Genomic DNA, 18,142 nt, shown 5'->3' with positions numbered 1-18,142 from the left:
CTTTGACGGAAGTAGAACAAAATGGCGGTACCCAATATGGCGGCGCCCAGACGAGAGGAAAATTTTTCAGCTACATCACTTTTGCCCCATTCGGCACACCTTTGTTATATTCGCCTACCCATTGCCGTAAGGCGAGCTACGCTCGCTATTATAAGTTTTGAAAATATTGTATAGCTAAAGTCATTCATGTGAAATTTAACAAGTGTTTAGTTTTGATGTCAGGTTCCAATGCAGTGCTTGTGCAGTAGTCAGTTGACATAACTTTAAAAAAAATAGCTTTGAGTCATAATATACAGGCATTGAACTGTGAAAAGCAAATAATGCTCTTCTCCCCGTTCACATATATTTCGTCCGTTAGCTTTAAAATCACTAACCAGAGTTTATAAAAATAAAAATAAAACTATTGGCGATGAATTATCAATAAACATCAAAAAGGTTCTTACTGCCATCCCTATTCTCTAGTGCTAAAAGATTAACCATAAAAACGCCATAGATTGTGAACTTAAAAGTTCTGTAAATAAACTGTAGGTGTTTTCGAGAATTTCGGCAAACACTGTTTTTCTCTAGGTAAAATTCTGATCATTAACTTTTAAAAATTGCTAGTCTTTTGGGTTTAAAACAAGCAGTCATGTAAATTATTGTAATTTTCCCATACCAGGCGTCTTTTATAGCAGTTTTTTTTACCAGAAGTTGGACACATTCTTCCATCCAAAAAGAATCAAAATTTGACAATAATGACATTTAAAAGAATTACAATAGTCATTTCCAGGATTACGTAAATTCTAATTTCTATTAACTTTGGAACTGGAACATTAACTTTTTACATTAAGTCCTCATTGCCAAACATTTACACGCAAAGAGACAGAATTCCTTTGGCTGTTGGTGTAATGAGATTCTGTTAGGTTTGAAATTTTCAAGATTCAAGCTTTTCAATTTGAAGGAGTTATCATTTGTGACTGGTTTCCAGTATGATAATAATTTATGTAAATTTTTTGATGCAGTACGTTTTAAGAAGAATAGCAGAAATTATTCAATTACGTTTTTTTTCTTTATCTTGGTGCCGATTTAAATCTATATCGAACTTTCTTTTGATTATATATAGAATATCTTTCAAGTTTTCCCATGTCAAGAATTAATCTTGATGCAGTCTAATACATGCATTCAGAAATCATGAATTATCATTAATACTTATAATTTTAATAGATCTAATAGAACATAAACTTCCAAAACGAATCCATAATTCCACATAATTCCAACAACATTCCTTTAATTTTTAAGGGCACTGGTGATTTTTCAAGGGAGCTCTGCCTTTTAGGTAGCACCTAATTTCATATTAAATTTGAAATTTTGACTTCTTATATCTGTAATGTGCAGATGATTGTTAGAATACACGAAATTATCAAATGTACAGATCGATTCAAGCTTTAGTTTCGAAGATTATTGAAACTTCATCAAATATTTTAAATGACACGTTTATTTGTTAGATAAATATATCAGACGTCTCTAACTACGAGCAAACCCCCAAATGACGTTTGTATGGATGCCGCCATCTTGAATTGGACGTCGCGTTATTTTACAATGTCTAGTCTATGGGGAAACATAAAATCTTGATTTTTAACTTCATTTTACAATTTCAAAAAAAAAAAAAAAAAAAAAAAAAATGAAAAAGGTGCCTAGAGATATTAACCGTCTGGTATTAACGATGTCATTTTTTGACAATTTTATATACAGAATAAATAAATTATCGGAGGTCCAAAATTAGGTGGGACAGACTGTAGTAACTCGAAATTTCGACTCAATAAATTCGATAACTCGAAATTTTGTGATGCATAACCTGAAAGTTTGAGTAAATAAATAACATACACCTGGCACTAATGCTCTTCCGTGGAAACCGATGCCAAAGCTTTCGTGATATCATAATTTTACTAAAAAAATAAAATAAAAAAAAGATGATCAAGACAGCTTTTACTTACGTGGAAAATGTGTTGTTTGAACAGTGGTATAAGCTGCTGACGTCGTTGGAGTTTGCGTTGTATGGATGTGTCTTTGTGTTGTACTGGTTGTTGGCATCGTTGTGGGTCTATGCGTCGTGTGTTTATGCGTTGTCCGGGGTTTATGCGTTCGGGGTTTATGCGTTGTGGGTCTATGCGTTGTACGGATAGTTGACGTCGTCGCGGGTCTTTGCATCGTACTGGCTGCTCTTGAGTACAATTTGACATCATACTTACCGGAAGAACCATATCTGTAAGAGTTTTTTACACCTGTTTTGTCCCACTTGACGGTGACCCAACCTCCGCTTGGGGCTGATATAACAGTACCGGTACCGTTACCATCCTTTAATATACAATTAAACCTCGATAAATATAACTTTAGTGTGATCATCCAAAATGCATCCAGATAACAAGAACGCGATACAAACTTATGTAGTATATAATTATATTAATCACATGTTCAATGTCTTAGGAATGAAATAAAGTCATTGAATAAATTTGGTATTACACTAGTATAATGAAGCTCTGACGTTGGAGTCGTTCAGCAGGAAAAGCTTACATGTGATAAAAAGAATATTTCATTTGTGTCTTTCCATATCGAATTTATTAACTCCTTGAATAAACTTGATAAAGTCCTCAGCAAACTCTTGCATTTTATTATTTTGTTCGACTTGTTTAATAAATTAAATATGAAAAGAAACTCATTAATATCATTATATGAGCCGTGCCATGAGAAAACCAACATAGTGGGTTTGCGACCAGCATGGATCCAGACCAGCCTGCGCATCCGCACAGTCTGGTCAGGATCCATGCTGTTCGCTTTCAAAGCCTGATGTAATTAAAGAAACCGTTAGCGAACAGCATGGATCCTGACCAGACTGTGCGGATGCGCAGGCTGGTCTGGATCCATGCTGGTCGCAATCCCACTATGTTGGTTTTCCCATGGCACGGCTCAATTAAACATTTTATTCAGTGAATACCCTCACTCCAATGAAATACTTTGAATCAAATGCTAGAAAGTTCTACGGTGACCGTCATAGTTTCATTAGTTGTGCGTTAACCCCGCAATCCAGTAATCAAAGGATATGGCAACACTCATCAAAAGCCGTTATACCATATAGAAGGTTTTGTCTAAAACGAACGACTTTTAACCATTATACAAACACGTAAAATACTGTAATAAAAATGCACAATACCTGGGTCTGCCATGTCCAGTTCGGCCCTCTCACAACTTTATCACCAACAAACAAAGTGGCTGAAACAAATTGACCAGATTGCGATAGATTATGCAGGTGAATGCAAAACGAGGTCACTATATATCATTTCAGTAGATCCATAATGTGGCCGTTAAATTCAGATCGCCAAAAATCATGACGGTGTATAAAAAAAATTAAAAAATCATGACGGTCATGACGGTGTATACAAAAAAAAAAAAAAAAAAAAAAACCGATCACTATTATATCAAGATAGTAAATAAATAAAATGAGGCCGATATATTTAGATCGCCATGAATCATGACGGCGTATACAAAATGAGATCACCATATATCATGACAGCGAATAAATAAAATGAGGCCGTTACAATTAGATCGCCACAAATCATGACGGTTAATACAAAACGAGATCGCCATATATCATGACGGTGAATAAATAAAATGACGCCGTTAAAATGAGATCGCCATGAATCATGACGGCGTATACACAACGAGATCATCATATATCATGACAGTGAATAAATAAAATGAGGCCGTTACAATTAGATCGCCACTAATCATGACGGTGTATACAAAACGAGATCACCGTATATCATGACAGTGAATAGATAAAATGAGGCTGTTACAATTAGATCGCCACTAATCATGACGGTGTTTACAAAACGAGATCACCATATAGAGATAGTACCTATGTTTTTCAAATCATAGGTTTGGAGTTAAAAAGCTTTGAAATGAAGACAAATGTCCATATGTTTCTCAAAAACAGATATATAGACAATATTTTTACCAGAAGTGTGGAGTTATGAGCGTTTAATGTTTTCATGTTAAAGAAAAGTTTGTGATCAAGGAAATGTAACTCTTCTTGAACATGGAGAGCATAAACATCAAAGGGAAATAATACAGTGAATATTTTCTAATTGGGTGCATTTGATTTAACATTCAACTTTGATTTGGATTGCTAAATAATGATCCATGCTACTGTGTGCTAAAAAATTAGAACATCTGGAACAGTCTAATAACAGCAAAACTACGCTTTAGCAGAATGCAAATAGTTAAGCTCTAACTGGGACTCGAACCCAGGACCTCTCACACCTAAGGCAGACACTCTACCACTAACCTATAACAGCAGCAGCTTTAGCTATACAGTTTAATTTCCTAGATAACAGTGCGTGGACTGGAACAATAATCGGTGAACTCCGGACTATCGGCGTATTCGCTTTGTTACCTAACGGTAATTTTCGTGTAAAGAAAAAATATAATCTAAGTCTGCCAACATCATAATCGGTCAAATCTGCCCAAATTTCTCTGACGTGTTGTTCAGCGTATGAACTTACTAACTGGTAGTACCAGTGAAATATAACTTACACTGAATCTTTTATATTTGCCCTTTTAGCAGCTGTCCAACGGAAAAGACCGTGAGCTCTGTCCAAATATAAGTAATTATTTTACCAGTTTCGACAGGATTTCAATTGATGGGAAATTACAGTTACAAACTAAATACTTTTCTGCAACACATGAAGTCATTAGCATTCACTGTCAATCGGTATTTTGACTAAGATCGAGTGTCAATCATACATTTCAAAGATTACAGACAGAGTCTTTTGTTTACATTTTCTATCGTAACCGGTGCATTTGGAAAAATCACTTTAGTTTGAAAAATCAAAGTATGCGAAGAGCTATGGTACGGTCTCTACACCATATAACATAACAGTGAATAAATAAAATGAGGCCGTTAAATTCAGCTCGCCATAAATCATCACGGTGTATACAAAACGAGTTCACCATATACCATGAATACAAAATGAGGCCGTTAAAACGAGATCGCCATAAATTATGACGGTTAAAACGACAAAGAAAAAGGCAAATCAAAGTAGATCAGTTTGTACCAGCTAAAAATCTGCATTTAATTGTTTTATATTTGGTAGATACTTGAAACAGCATCTTATTCATTTGTGACATTGTAAAAGATAGTTATCGTTTTGATTTTAACATAACTTTCCTATGGAATGATATGAATAAATGAATTACATTTGGCAATGTTTTGCATCGACATATTTAGCTAGAATTCATCAGAAATGTAAGTTTATAAACTTATTATTACCTCCCTTTACCTATCTGTTTTGGTTGCACAACAAAAGGCAGATTAGAAATAAATGGATTCCAAAACTACATACAGTTTAAGAACTCGCCTTTCGCTTCAGAGTTTTAGATTACCCTGATATAACAAAATGCCAGTTTAAAATTAGTAATTGTATTGATATTAAAAGAAATTTATTTATTTATCTATATATTTTGTTGGGTTTAACGTCCCACCGACACAATTATATGTCATATAGTGACCTTCCAGCTTTATTGGTGGAGGAAGACCCCAGGTGCATTATTTCATCACGAGCGAGCACCCCAGGTGCATTATTTCATCACGAGCGGGCACCTGGGTAGAAGCACCGATCTTCCGTTAGCCAGCTGGATGGCTTCCTCACATGAAGAATTCAACGCCCCGAGTGAGGCTCGAACCAACATCGGTGAGGGGTAAGTGATTTGAAGTCAGCGACCTTAACCACTCGGCCACGGAGGCCCCTTAAATTAAAAAGAAATACTCCACTTTTAAGATACATTCGTACAGCTGTGGTGGAGGCAGGGGTAGTTACATTAAAAATGAAACATATGTTTCTTATAGAGATATCACTCTATTTAATGGGGGTTTTCATTCCTTAAACAAATCTGATACTGAATGAGATAGACATGCAAGTAACACTTTAAAATTAAAAATGAAAATGTGTTAATCAAGAACATTTGAGCCGCGCCATGAGAAAACCAACATAGTGGGTTTGCGACCAGCATGGATCCAGACCAGCCTTCGCATCCGCGCAGTCTGGTCAGGATCCATGCTGTTCACTAACAGTTTCTCCAATTCAAATAGGCTTTAAAAGCGAACAGCATGGATCCTGACCAGACTGCGCGGATGCGCAGGCTGGTCTGGATCCATGCTGGTCGCAAACCCACTATGTTGGTTTTCTCATGGCACGGCTCATTTTACAAATAGCATTCTGTTCTTAAACGAAATCTTAATCTTAACAACATCGAAACTGACTTATTGCAAATAGAAGTAAATAGCAATACAAATGTACCTCTTTACACTAGACATGAAATTAATAAAACAGGCTATTTATTGCCTAATTAGGAAAACAAAATCAAGTAAAAATATGCAAATCTTTACAACATTTTTCTAAGAGAGACTTACATTAGTAACTTGCATTTATGAATTTGATTTTCAAATAGTCGTAGCAAAAGAATTATATTGCAATCGATTTTTTAAATTTTATTCCAAAAATAGAGAAAGAAGAAATTTCGTAAAAAAAAAATGTTTTTCTTCAAAATATAATTATGGAAACAATGATTTTGTCAATTTAAAATATCGTTTTCATAATAATAGTTTACGTTATTCTTTAAGATGGTCCCTTTTACCGTGACAGCTAACATATAATTTCACATTGAACTTACAAGGAATAAATGTAGTTCTTGGCATGGCGGTCGTTGTTGGCAAGGGTCCAGTATAAAGCTGTACCTCATATCTCCCGTTCTGTCCGTACTGGTAGCTCTGATTGGTGTTTGTGCTTGGCCAAAATACTAGTACCCGACCGCCGGATGCGCTAATAACTGTGCCCGGACCGTTTCCGTCCTTGGAAAATATAAATACATGTATTTGTTTTTATATTTTCGTCAACTATATAACACTATCTTTCTATTCGGTTTTAGGATTTATAAATTCTGTAAAACACTGCTGTGTAAATAATTTCAGACAAATTTCCATCGTTTTATTAGTTTCGACATTTACATGTACCTACATTCGTGGATATAGATATTTGGTATTGTTTATTTTAATACATCTATTAAGCTTTTTGATCTTTAAAAATTAACGTGAAAGGTAGCATATGTTCAAACCTACAAAAATAACTAGATTTCTACTTAAAGTTAAAACATTCCTCATTCGATGCCTAGGACAGGAAAGCAACTTCGTAGAGGTCAAGATCTGAGCAGCATGTCTTGATTCAACGGCCCTCCGTCCATATCACATATGTAAATTTCGCCACAAGTTTACGTAGTTATGGAGAAGCATATACACTTTTTTTGTTGTCTGACCGCCGTGCATAACTGGCATACAGCTTAACAAACATTCGTTCTTTATTCCGTACCAAATGAATATCTACTACGTACTACCATGCATCACCCCCACCAAAAAAAAAAATGTTTGTACTGACCTGATTTCCATGGTGCCAGTCAGGCCCCCTTGTAACGTGTTCCCCAGGGTGAAGCAATGGCAGTCTAGTAGTAGTCGCAACAGTACTTGTTGTATACATACCTACAATACATTAAGCTCCGTTCTTAGCACTATTAGGAATCTGCTATTATTTTGATTGATTGTATTTTATGCTCCAAAGGAACTTCGCACAGAACTTACACGTAATTAGCAATCTTTAACCCTTACCATGCTATTGTTTTAGACAATACCATTATATGTTAAAAGGGGTGATTACCAAAAAAATACGCAAGTGCAGATCTTAATCAGACTGCGGGAATGTGCAGGCTGATCATGATCTACGCTGGCCGTAAAGACAGTATCAATTGTGTCCAGCATGATAAGGGTTAAGTGGAGGCCGTAGAAAGTCTGCCCGTACATTTTCTGGTCCGTTGGGATAGAAGAGTCTATTTAATATCTATTCAATAGAATTCTGCTTAAGCCGGTGCTAGAGGGTGTGAGGGATGTTGCACTTCCCATTACCTCTCATGAACAGACTCAATGAAACCGAGTCTGCTATAATTGTTCTCTTTGGATCCATTCTATACTTCAAAAGAATCTCCTGATATATTGTATTTTTCAGTTACTACAGTCAAAGATGTAAAAGAAATAACATTGCCCTGGTTTCCTGAATAAAGTGTCATTCTTTTCCTTGGAAGTCGCAGAATTTTCGAGTCCCGGCGAAGACAAACTTTGACTTCAGGGCGAAAGAAAGACGATACCGGGACATGAAGAATTTACAGTAGTGACATACAACGGTACGCGGGTTAACGTATATTTTGTAAGTACCTGAGTCTGGTTGCAGATCGCAGAATCCATTTCCTACTCTGTAGCTGTATTCCTGTGAAGAATATCGGTCAGAGTTATTCCACCTGACTTTAACCCATCCAGAGCCATCTACCTGCGTTATCACACCTGCTCCGTATCTATCCTGTAAAAATACAACAAACTTGAGCCTCTCAATTCGGAAGTTGTCGGACTGAGACCAGTTGCGAACACGACCATACCTCCCAGTGGGGAACCAACGGTTTCGAGACTAACCACGAACAACTCTTGAATACCTTATTTTTTCCTTCCCATTTTAGCTAGATGCATTGCACCGATAACCAACAGATTGTCCGTTGAAGCCTGCAATAATATCGTGAGCATGTACGATCCTACGATCCTATAATGACTGTTGTTCTGAATTATACATGTAGAAATATACAGCAGTCATACAACACACGGCAGAAATGTTAAAAGAAAATTAAAACCTAACATATATTTGGTGTTCAGCTATCTAACTTACTATAGCTGTGGCAAAAGTAGTGAGAGCTTTTTATTTCATTACTTTGCACTTCATATGTACTCGTGCGTGCATTTACTTTCAATACTTATAACTGTACGTGCATGTACTTGTGCACGTAATTTCAATGTTTGTTATTGTACATGTATGCTTGGATGCGTACATTCTCTACAAGAATATATAAAGCCTTCTAAAATTGTGCTATACTTTTAGCAACTAGCTCGCTTCACGCAAACCTACACGTTTAAAGAAACTGACCTCCTAATTTTGGATAGAATGATCTTTCTGTAAAATTCAAGTTTGGTCATATTATGACCATTAAAACATGAGTTTTTGTTTCTAAACTGTCTTAAAATGCCAAATCAAACAACAAAAGAAAAAAACATGTCCGAGTCCGGAACCGCGGCAATACAAGTTTTCCTGCGTTTTTTTAGCAATACACAACGAATGAATAATGTACTTAACGGTCGCTATATATATAAAGCTTAACAATAAAAACAACTGACCTCTGGTCCCGGTTGCAAACGTTTTTCAGTTCAGAATAAACAACTTATTCTTATATTTCCATAACATATTATCTGTCACTGTTTAAGTTTCAAAGCCTTTGTAAGAAATATAACAATAATTTTCGTATAATCTTGAAGTCTTTCTTATTATGTTGTCATACGATTTGGAGGTCGGTGCCTTTAAAATAATGTTTTGTTAAAAATACAAGTGCAATTTGAATGTGCATAATATGAACTTACAATATTGTGACATTTGACATCTCATGCGTTGTTTAAATATAACTGCCTCTGTATATACAGATATCTTATTTCTGGTCAAACCAGATCTTCCGAATCATACTACTCGGCTCAACAAACAACAGTGTGTTCTTTTTTTTTCATGTTTCTATGTAGTTTTTGGTCAGTGTACCATATATAACATGCATTTAAACACGTTGCCTCGGTGCTTACCTGCGAGCCGTAATTCCACGTTGGGCCTCTCTCTACCCGTTCACCTACTTTAAGTACGGGCGTCAAGATGCAGGCAATCGCTGAAAAAGAAAGTAATACATGTCAACGATATTGATTAAGAGTAATTTGTAGCTATCCGATTGATCGTTGAATTATGTGCTATTATTTTTATACACAAAGTTTCATAAAGTTTGTCTCATTTTATGATTTTACCGAAATATTATCGTCAATAGGCTGTCTGAAATGATGGCTGGTTTGAAAGGAATTTAGTCACAAATATATAGTCAGAATATTGTTGGTTTTTATTCTTTTAACGTTTTACCTCGTGTTTAACAAATATGGTGTTCTTTATACACCATTTACAGTTCTATCAAGTCCCCACGTGACCTTAATTATAACTCCCTGATAGGGTTAGATTTCCAACATTGGTGTAGTCTTTATGATCACCGTTTACATTTTACTTTTTTTATGAACCTTCATCATTATTTCACTATAAATTGTAAAACAGAAACTCCGAATTAAGCTTTATTTACTTTGTGTGAGATAGTTCCGTTTTGTATAAAAACTGTCGTGGTCGTATTCTCAAGCTCTATTGACTCCAAGTCATCTTTAAATAACTAAGTTATATTTTCCTTTTTCAGTCAAACTTCCGGTCGATCTTTATATATGTGCCTAAAGCACGTGTTCCGTCTATAGTAAAACTCCCATACGAGCTTTATATACCTAAATCACGTGTTCCGTCTATAGTAAAACTCCCAGTCAAGCTTTATATCCTTAAATCAAGTGTTCTGTCTATAGTTAAACTCTTTCTCAGGCGAGCTTTATATATCTAAGTCACGTGTTCCGTTTATAGTAAAATTCCCAGTCGAGCTTTATATACCAAAATCAAGTGTTCCGTCTATAGTAAAACTCCCAGTCAAGCTTTATATACCTAAATCACGTGTTCTGTCTATAGTAAAACTCCCAGTCGAGCTTTATATATCTAAGTCAAGTGTTCCGTCTATAGTAAAACTCTCAGGCGAGCTTTATATACCTAAATCAAGTGTGCTGTCTATAGTAAAACCAAAATCACGTGTTCCGTCTATAGTAAAACTCCCAGTCGAGCTATATTTACACCTAAATCACGTGTTCCGTCTATAGTAAAACTCTCAGGCGAGCTTTATATATCTAAGTCACGTGTTCCGTTTATAGTAAAACTCCCAGTCGAGCTATAAATACCTAAATCACGTGTTCTGTCTATAGTAAAACTCTCAGGCGAGCTTTATATATCTAAGTCACGTGTTCCTTTTTTAGTAAAACTCCCAGTCGAGCTATATATACCTAAATCAAGTGTGCTGTCTATAGTAAAACTCTCAGGCGAGCTTTATATACCTAAATCAAGTATGCTGTCTATAGTAAAACTCTCAGGCGAGCTTTATAAATCTAAGTCACGTGTTCCGTATTTAGTAAAACTCCCAGACGAGCTATATATACCTAAATCAAGTGTGCTGTCTATAGTAAAAACCCAGTCGAGCTATATATACCTAAATCAAGTGTGCTGTCTATAGTAAAACTCTCAGGCGAGTTTTATATACCTAAATCAAGTGTGCTGTCTATAGTAAAACTCTCAGGCGAGCTTTATATATCTAAGTCACGTGTTCCGTATTTAGTAAAACTCCCAGTCGAGCTATATATACCTAAATCAAGTGTGCTGTCTATAGTAAAAACCCCAGTCGAGGTATATATACCTAAATCAAGTGTGCTGTCTATAGTAAAACTCGCAGGCAAGCTTTATACATTTGTATATCTAAGTTACATTTTACGTCTATAGTCAAACTCCCAGTAATGCTCTGATTAATTTAATCTTTCCGTCAATGGTAAAACTCCCATTAGAGTTTTAGATACCTAAGTCATATTTTTATTCTTTAAGTCAAGCTATAAGGCCAGCTTTATGAACCTCAGTCAATTTTCTATACCATAGTAAACACCAAGACGACCTATATATACCTAAGTCAAATTTTCCAACTTAAAGTAAATCTCCCATTGAAGCTCTTTAACCACACTGTCTGTCTAAAGTGAAACTACCAGTCCGGTTTAAGATACCTAAGTTAAATTTTCTTTCTGTAGTAAAATTCACTGTCGAGTTTTGCATTTCCGTCGAAGTTTTAGATCCCAGTCAAGCTTGACAAATCCAATTCACAGTTTCTGTCTGCAATAAAACTTCTAGTAGAGCTTTATAAACCTAGATCACATGTTCCGTCTATAGTAGCTTTATACACCTACGTAAAACTCCCACTCGATCTTTTTTATACCTATGTAAAACTCCCACTCGATCTTTTTTACACCTACGTAAAACTCCCACTCGATCTTTTTACACCTATGTAAAACTCCCACTCGATCTTTTTTACACCTACGTAAAACTCCCACTCGATCTTTTTTACAATCTATGTTAAAACTACCATCGATCTTTTTACACCTAGTAAAACTCCACTCGATCTTTGTACACCTAGTAAAACTTCCAGTCAAGCTTTATAAATATACCAAAGTCATATTTTCCGTGAATAGTAAATATCTTTGTCGAGCTTTTACATACCTATGTAAAACTTTCACTCGATCTTTGTACACTACCAGTCGAGCTTTACATAAATAAGTTATGTTTTTTTCATCTATAATAAAACTCCCAATCAAGTTTTATATACCTTAGTCACATTTTATTCTTTAGCAAAATTACTAGTCAGGTTTTATACGCCGAACTTAGGCGTAAAAAAATTGTTTGTGTTCCGGTATCCCGATCACCCTAAACTTTTGGCCCAACCCTAAATGTTTTATGGCCTTGGAGAATTATTTTTTTTCAACTTTTTAACAAAAAGTTACAAAACTGCACTTTTTATGCTTTAAACATACTAGAAATCAACTTACTGATGCTCTAAAGCCATAACCCCCTTGTTTGTATTCATTTTTGACACAAAAATAATTTCTGAAAAGTCTCCCTTAATAAAAAAAATCCCCCCACCAAAAAAAAATCCGACCTACGTACACTAATTTTTTGAGCATGTTACCGGAAACAAAGATTTTTTTAGGCCTTATATTTCCTTCTACAGTAGAATTCTAGTCAAACTTGATATAACTATAGTAAAATTCTCAGTCGAGGTCTAAATAAATTTTTTCGTCTGAAGTAAAATCCCCACACGAGCTTTATATACTTAAGTCATATATCCCGATTACAGTAAAACTCCCACACGAGCTTTATATACTTAAATCATAGATCCCGTTTACAGTAAAACTCCCCCACGAGCTTTAAATACTTAAGTCATATATCCCGTTTACAGTAAAACTCCCACACGAGCTTTATATACTTAAGTCATATATCCCGTTTACAGTAAAACTCCCCCACGAGCTTTATATACTTAAGTCATAGATCCCGTTTACAGTAAAACTCCCCCACGAGCTTTATATACTTAAGTCATAGATCCCGTTTACAGTAAAATTCCCCCACGAGCTTTATATACTTAAGTCATAGATCCCGTTTACAGTAAAACTCCCCCACGAGCTTTATATACTCAAGTCATAGATCCCGTTTACAGTAAAACTCCCCCACGAGCTTTATATACTTAAGTCACATTTTCCGTTGATAGTATAGCTCCAACACGAACTTTATATACCTAAGTAAAACTCTCACACAAACTGTATATCCTTAAGACACATTTTCCGTTTACAGTAAAACTCCCACACGAACTGTATATACCCAAGACAAATTTTCCGTTTATAGTAAAACTCCTATACGAACTTTATATACCTAAGTCACATTTTCTGTTGATAGTAAAACTCCCACACGAACTTTATATACCTAAGTCCAACTTTCTGTTAAAAGTAAAACTCCCACACGAACTTTATATACCTAATAACATTTTCCGTTTTTAGTAAAACTCCCACACGAACTTTATATATCTAAGTCACATTTTCCGCTGATAGTAAAACTCCCACACGAACTTTATATACCTAAGTCACATTTTCCGTTCATAGTAAAACTTCCAAACAAACTTTATATACCTAAGTCACATTTTCACACAAACTTTGTATACCTATGACACATTTTCCGTTTATAGTAAAAACTCCCACACAGACTTTGTATACCTATGACACATTTTCCGTTTATAGTAAAAACTCCCACACAAACTTTATATACCTAAGACACATTTTCCGTTTATAGTAAAAACTCCCACACAAACTTTGTATACCTAAGACACATTTTCCGTTTATAGTAAAAACTCCCACACAAACTTTATATACCTAAGTCACATTTTCCGTCTTTTCCTATTCTGTAGCTGTATTCCTGTCCCGTTCTGTTCCACCTGACAGACACCCACCCTGCACTTTGTATGTGTGTAACCACACCAGTGCCAAGTCCATCCTAATCAAAATAGTATAATATATAATACCTATTAGTCTGAAATAAACATAAACACACTCTTAAACAAACCTTTACTATTATGCTGTTTGGGAAATAGATTTTAGTTTTGCGTGCTTTGTTGTCAAATAAAACACGGTTTTGCGTTCAGATGTGTTGTAATCTAATCACGAAGGCCGAAGGTCTGACGCATCTGAACGAAAAAAAATAAACGTGTTTGTAATCCTAACAAAGCTTTCAAAACTAAAATCTATTTCCATCCTAATACGTTTGAATAACACCAGGAAGAGATATTAATCTGGAATCCTTTTTAAGCGGAATAGCCAAAATTAGGTCATTTTGTGAAACGCGTTTTAATCAACAATACACAGTAAAATCTTTCTTTGTTTATATTAAAAAAAATCTTAAAAGTGCTAGAATATAAAATGCAATTTTGCAGACGATATAAAAGTCAAATATTACATAAAAGCGTCTCAGGCAAAATTAAAGGGATGAGGAATATCTGTCACTGTTATTACCAAATTTAAAGGGAAATGCAAAACTTTTATCAGCTAGGATTTCTTTTATCATTTAAGGAAACGAAAGAAATTTCAAAATCGGCTAATAAATGAAAAAGTTATCAACATTTCAACATTTGATAAATAAATGGCAACCATTTTGTTTCCATGGAAACATAAAAAATACAGATTTATAAATGTTTTAGATATTTATTAAACTGTATTTCCTTATTTCTGTAAAATATTTTGTCTATTTTTTCCAACAATAACAAAAGAAATTACTAGTTTATATCATTTTGATAAAATTGCAGTGTTATATCTAAGTGACTATATCATATAACCAGTTACTTTAATATGTGCGTCTCCCATAAATAAATCTGCTTTTTATTCAAACCTGTGAGCCGTAGTTCCAAGTAGGACCTCGCTGTACGTGTACGCCGAGTTTTAATTTTGAAACTAAAGGACAAGATGTGCCTGAAAATGATAAAATTTAAATTTCAAAGAAAAGAAATACTTCATGTTACTGTATACTGAGTTTTTGAATTCCTGTGGGATACTGAAATTTATAATGAGCCGCGCCATGGGAAAACCAACATAGTGGCTTTGAGACCAGCATGGATCCAGACAGCTGCGCATTCGCGCAGTCTGATCAGGATTTGCTGTTCGCTTTCAAAGCCATTGGAATTAGAGAAACTGTTATGCGAACAGCTGGATCCTGACCTGACGCGCGGAGCGGGGCTGGTCTGGATCCATCCTGGGTTGCAAAGCACTATGTTGGTTTTCATGGCACGGCTCATAATTCTTTTATCACTATGTATGTTAACATGTGACACGATTTTATATAGATACGTAGACGCGTAAGAATGGCACTGTTATAAAGGTATAAATTGCGTTCGTAAGTTTTAGGCATTTGGGATTGTTTGGAGTACATTACTTAAGTATAACGTGAACATCACAAACAGAAGTTAACGTTTATTCAACAAAATTATCTTATGCAAGATGGTCTTTTGAAACAGCGTTACCACCCCTGATGAAGTCTGGCAGACATAGAATATCTTTAAATATATTGGTTAAATGTGTTGAATTATAAGAAATGCTCAATCCTTAAAACTCATTGGTCGAAGGAAAATGAATGGTTTGGATGTGTAGAAAATAACCGAAGCATTAGCCTATGGCCGAGTCAGAACTCTTACCTGAAGTTGTTGTAGTTGCTGGTGTAGTAGAGAACATATATTGAGGTGATGATGTATATTTGTTGTTGTTGTTGTTGTTGTTGGTTGTGGTTGTATGTCCACTGTACATATTGCCTGGTCGTGTTGTGGTTGTGTATCCACTGTACATATTGCCTGGTCCTCCGGTCGATCCGGAACAAAATCCACAGTATTTTAAACAACCATATTTTGCCGCATCCTTTCAAGAAGAAACAAAACCGTCAATGTTAACGAAACTACCATGGTCTAAGTACGTTATGAGTTCTACTGATTTAGATTCCACCAGTTTAGACTGAGTCGTTATTATAAAACGCACAAAAAATCTTAGAGAGTTGCTAATACCCGGAACGGTCATTAGAATTTGCACGGAACGATCGTTAGAACTAAGAGTTCTCTTGGGTCACAGAGTAGTCCTCGTTCGTTGAATTTTAAGTGAAACATATTTCTCGGCCCATACGATGATCAGTCGAAGCAAGGCTATCACTTTTGCTACAGATCATAGAGTTTCAAGATATAAAACATTCTATCGGAAAACACATTAAACAACGAGGAACACATAATCAGTGTGGAAAACAGATATCTAAGGAATTTAAATGGAAATTAAAGAAATTGATACAAACTATGAAGAATAAAAGAAAAGTTCAAATAATGCAAATATACAACGCAAAAACTACACCGGCATCTGTGCTCCCATGGCAACCATCTATACTGATACAGTTACGCATGATTTAATTAGATAAAACCAATAAAACAAGAGAACAAATTACGGTGTTCCGTTTGGACAATCGTGACTTTTTTTTTATTGAATCCTAAACCGCGATGCACGATGGTACGATGACGAAAACGCGATGGTGCGATGGCACGATGATGAAATAACGATGGTACGATGGTGAAAACGCGATGGCATGATGATGAAATCGCGATGATGCGATGGTACGATGGTGAAATGTCGATGTAATATCGCGTTTTCATCATCCTACCATCGCGTTTTCACCATCGCATCATCGTACCATCGCGTTTTCATCAACGTACCATCGCGTTTTCACCATCGTGTCATCGCGTTTTCATCATCGTACCATCGCATTATCACCATCGTACCATCGCGTTTTCACCATCGTGCCATCGCGTTATCACCATCGTACCATCGCGTTTTCACCATCGTACCATCGCATTATCACCATCGTACCATCGCATTATCACCATCGTACCATCGCCTTCCGGCGGTCATGCGCAGTGGTACAGTATATGTGTCAGTAATAAATCTCATTTTCACATTGCACTATGTACCTTCTACATCCTAACAAGAATAACTATTACATCCAGCTTTTTATTTACTTTCATGCATACATAAATACAAAGGACGTGGCCTTGAAGATTTTACACAGTTTTGATGAGTTGAGCACTGAACATTTTTAAAAACATTTTGCAAAACAGCAGAATCTAAATGGTAAATTTCTTCTCACAAAATACATTGAGATACATTCATCTATTGTTGATAAAAATTCAAGTGCACGGAACTACGCCTTTCTAACAGGAAGGCGATGGTACGATGACGAAAACGCGATGGTACGATGGTGAAAACGCGATGGTACGATGGTGATAACGCGATGGTACGATGGTGATAACGCATACAGAGAATACATATTGAAATCACATACAGAGAATATGTATTGAAATCGCACACAGAGAATATGTATTGAAATCGCATAAAGAGAATACGTTTTGAAATCACATACAGAGAATACATATTGAAATCGCACAAGGAGAATACGTATTGAAATTTAACACGGAGAATACGTATTGAAATCGCATACAGAGAATACGTATTGAAATCGCACAAGGAGAATACGTATTGAAATTTTAACACGGAGAATACGTATTGAAACCGCATACAGAGAATACGTTTTGAAATCGCATACAGAAAATACGTATTGAAATCGAACAAGGAGAATACGTATTGAAATTGAACATGGAGAATACGTATTGAAACTGCATACAGAGAATACGTTTTGAAATCGCATACAGAGAATACATACTGAAATTGCATACAGAGAATACGCATTGAAATTGCACAAGGAGAATACGTATTGAAATTGAACACGGAGAATACGTTTTGAAATTGCATACAGAGAATAGGTATTGAAATCACATACAGAGAATACGTACTGAAATTGCACACGGAGAATACGTATTGAAATTGCACACAGAGAATACGTATTGAAATTGCACACGGAGAATACGTATTGAAATTGAACACGAAGAATACGTATTGAAATCGCATGTAGAGAATACGTATTGAAATCAC

At 35.5% G+C, this 18,142-nt stretch overlaps 1 protein-coding gene across 1 annotated transcript in view; it reads right to left on the bottom strand.

Moving 5' to 3' along the window:
• Positions 1-18,142, bottom strand: part of LOC123532018 (uncharacterized) — a 149,951-nt gene that overhangs the window by 21,690 nt on the left and 110,119 nt on the right. Inside the window, exons 10-18 of the mRNA XM_045313351.2 lie at positions 15,820-16,036; positions 15,021-15,100; positions 14,012-14,132; positions 9,743-9,822; positions 8,291-8,432; positions 7,464-7,564; positions 6,706-6,883; positions 3,188-3,246; positions 1,974-2,334 (exon numbers count right to left, since the gene is read on the bottom strand). Coding sequence (XP_045169286.2) covers positions 1,974-2,334; positions 3,188-3,246; positions 6,706-6,883; positions 7,464-7,564; positions 8,291-8,432; positions 9,743-9,822; positions 14,012-14,132; positions 15,021-15,100; positions 15,820-16,036 — 1,339 coding nt within the window. The remainder of the gene's footprint in view (positions 1-1,973; positions 2,335-3,187; positions 3,247-6,705; positions 6,884-7,463; positions 7,565-8,290; positions 8,433-9,742; positions 9,823-14,011; positions 14,133-15,020; positions 15,101-15,819; positions 16,037-18,142) is intronic.

Source organism: Mercenaria mercenaria, chromosome 11 (genome assembly GCF_021730395.1).
Source record: "Mercenaria mercenaria strain notata chromosome 11, MADL_Memer_1, whole genome shotgun sequence".
Taxonomy (NCBI): Eukaryota; Metazoa; Mollusca; class Bivalvia; order Venerida; family Veneridae; genus Mercenaria; species Mercenaria mercenaria.
This window is presented reverse-complemented; position numbering and strand designations above follow the sequence as displayed.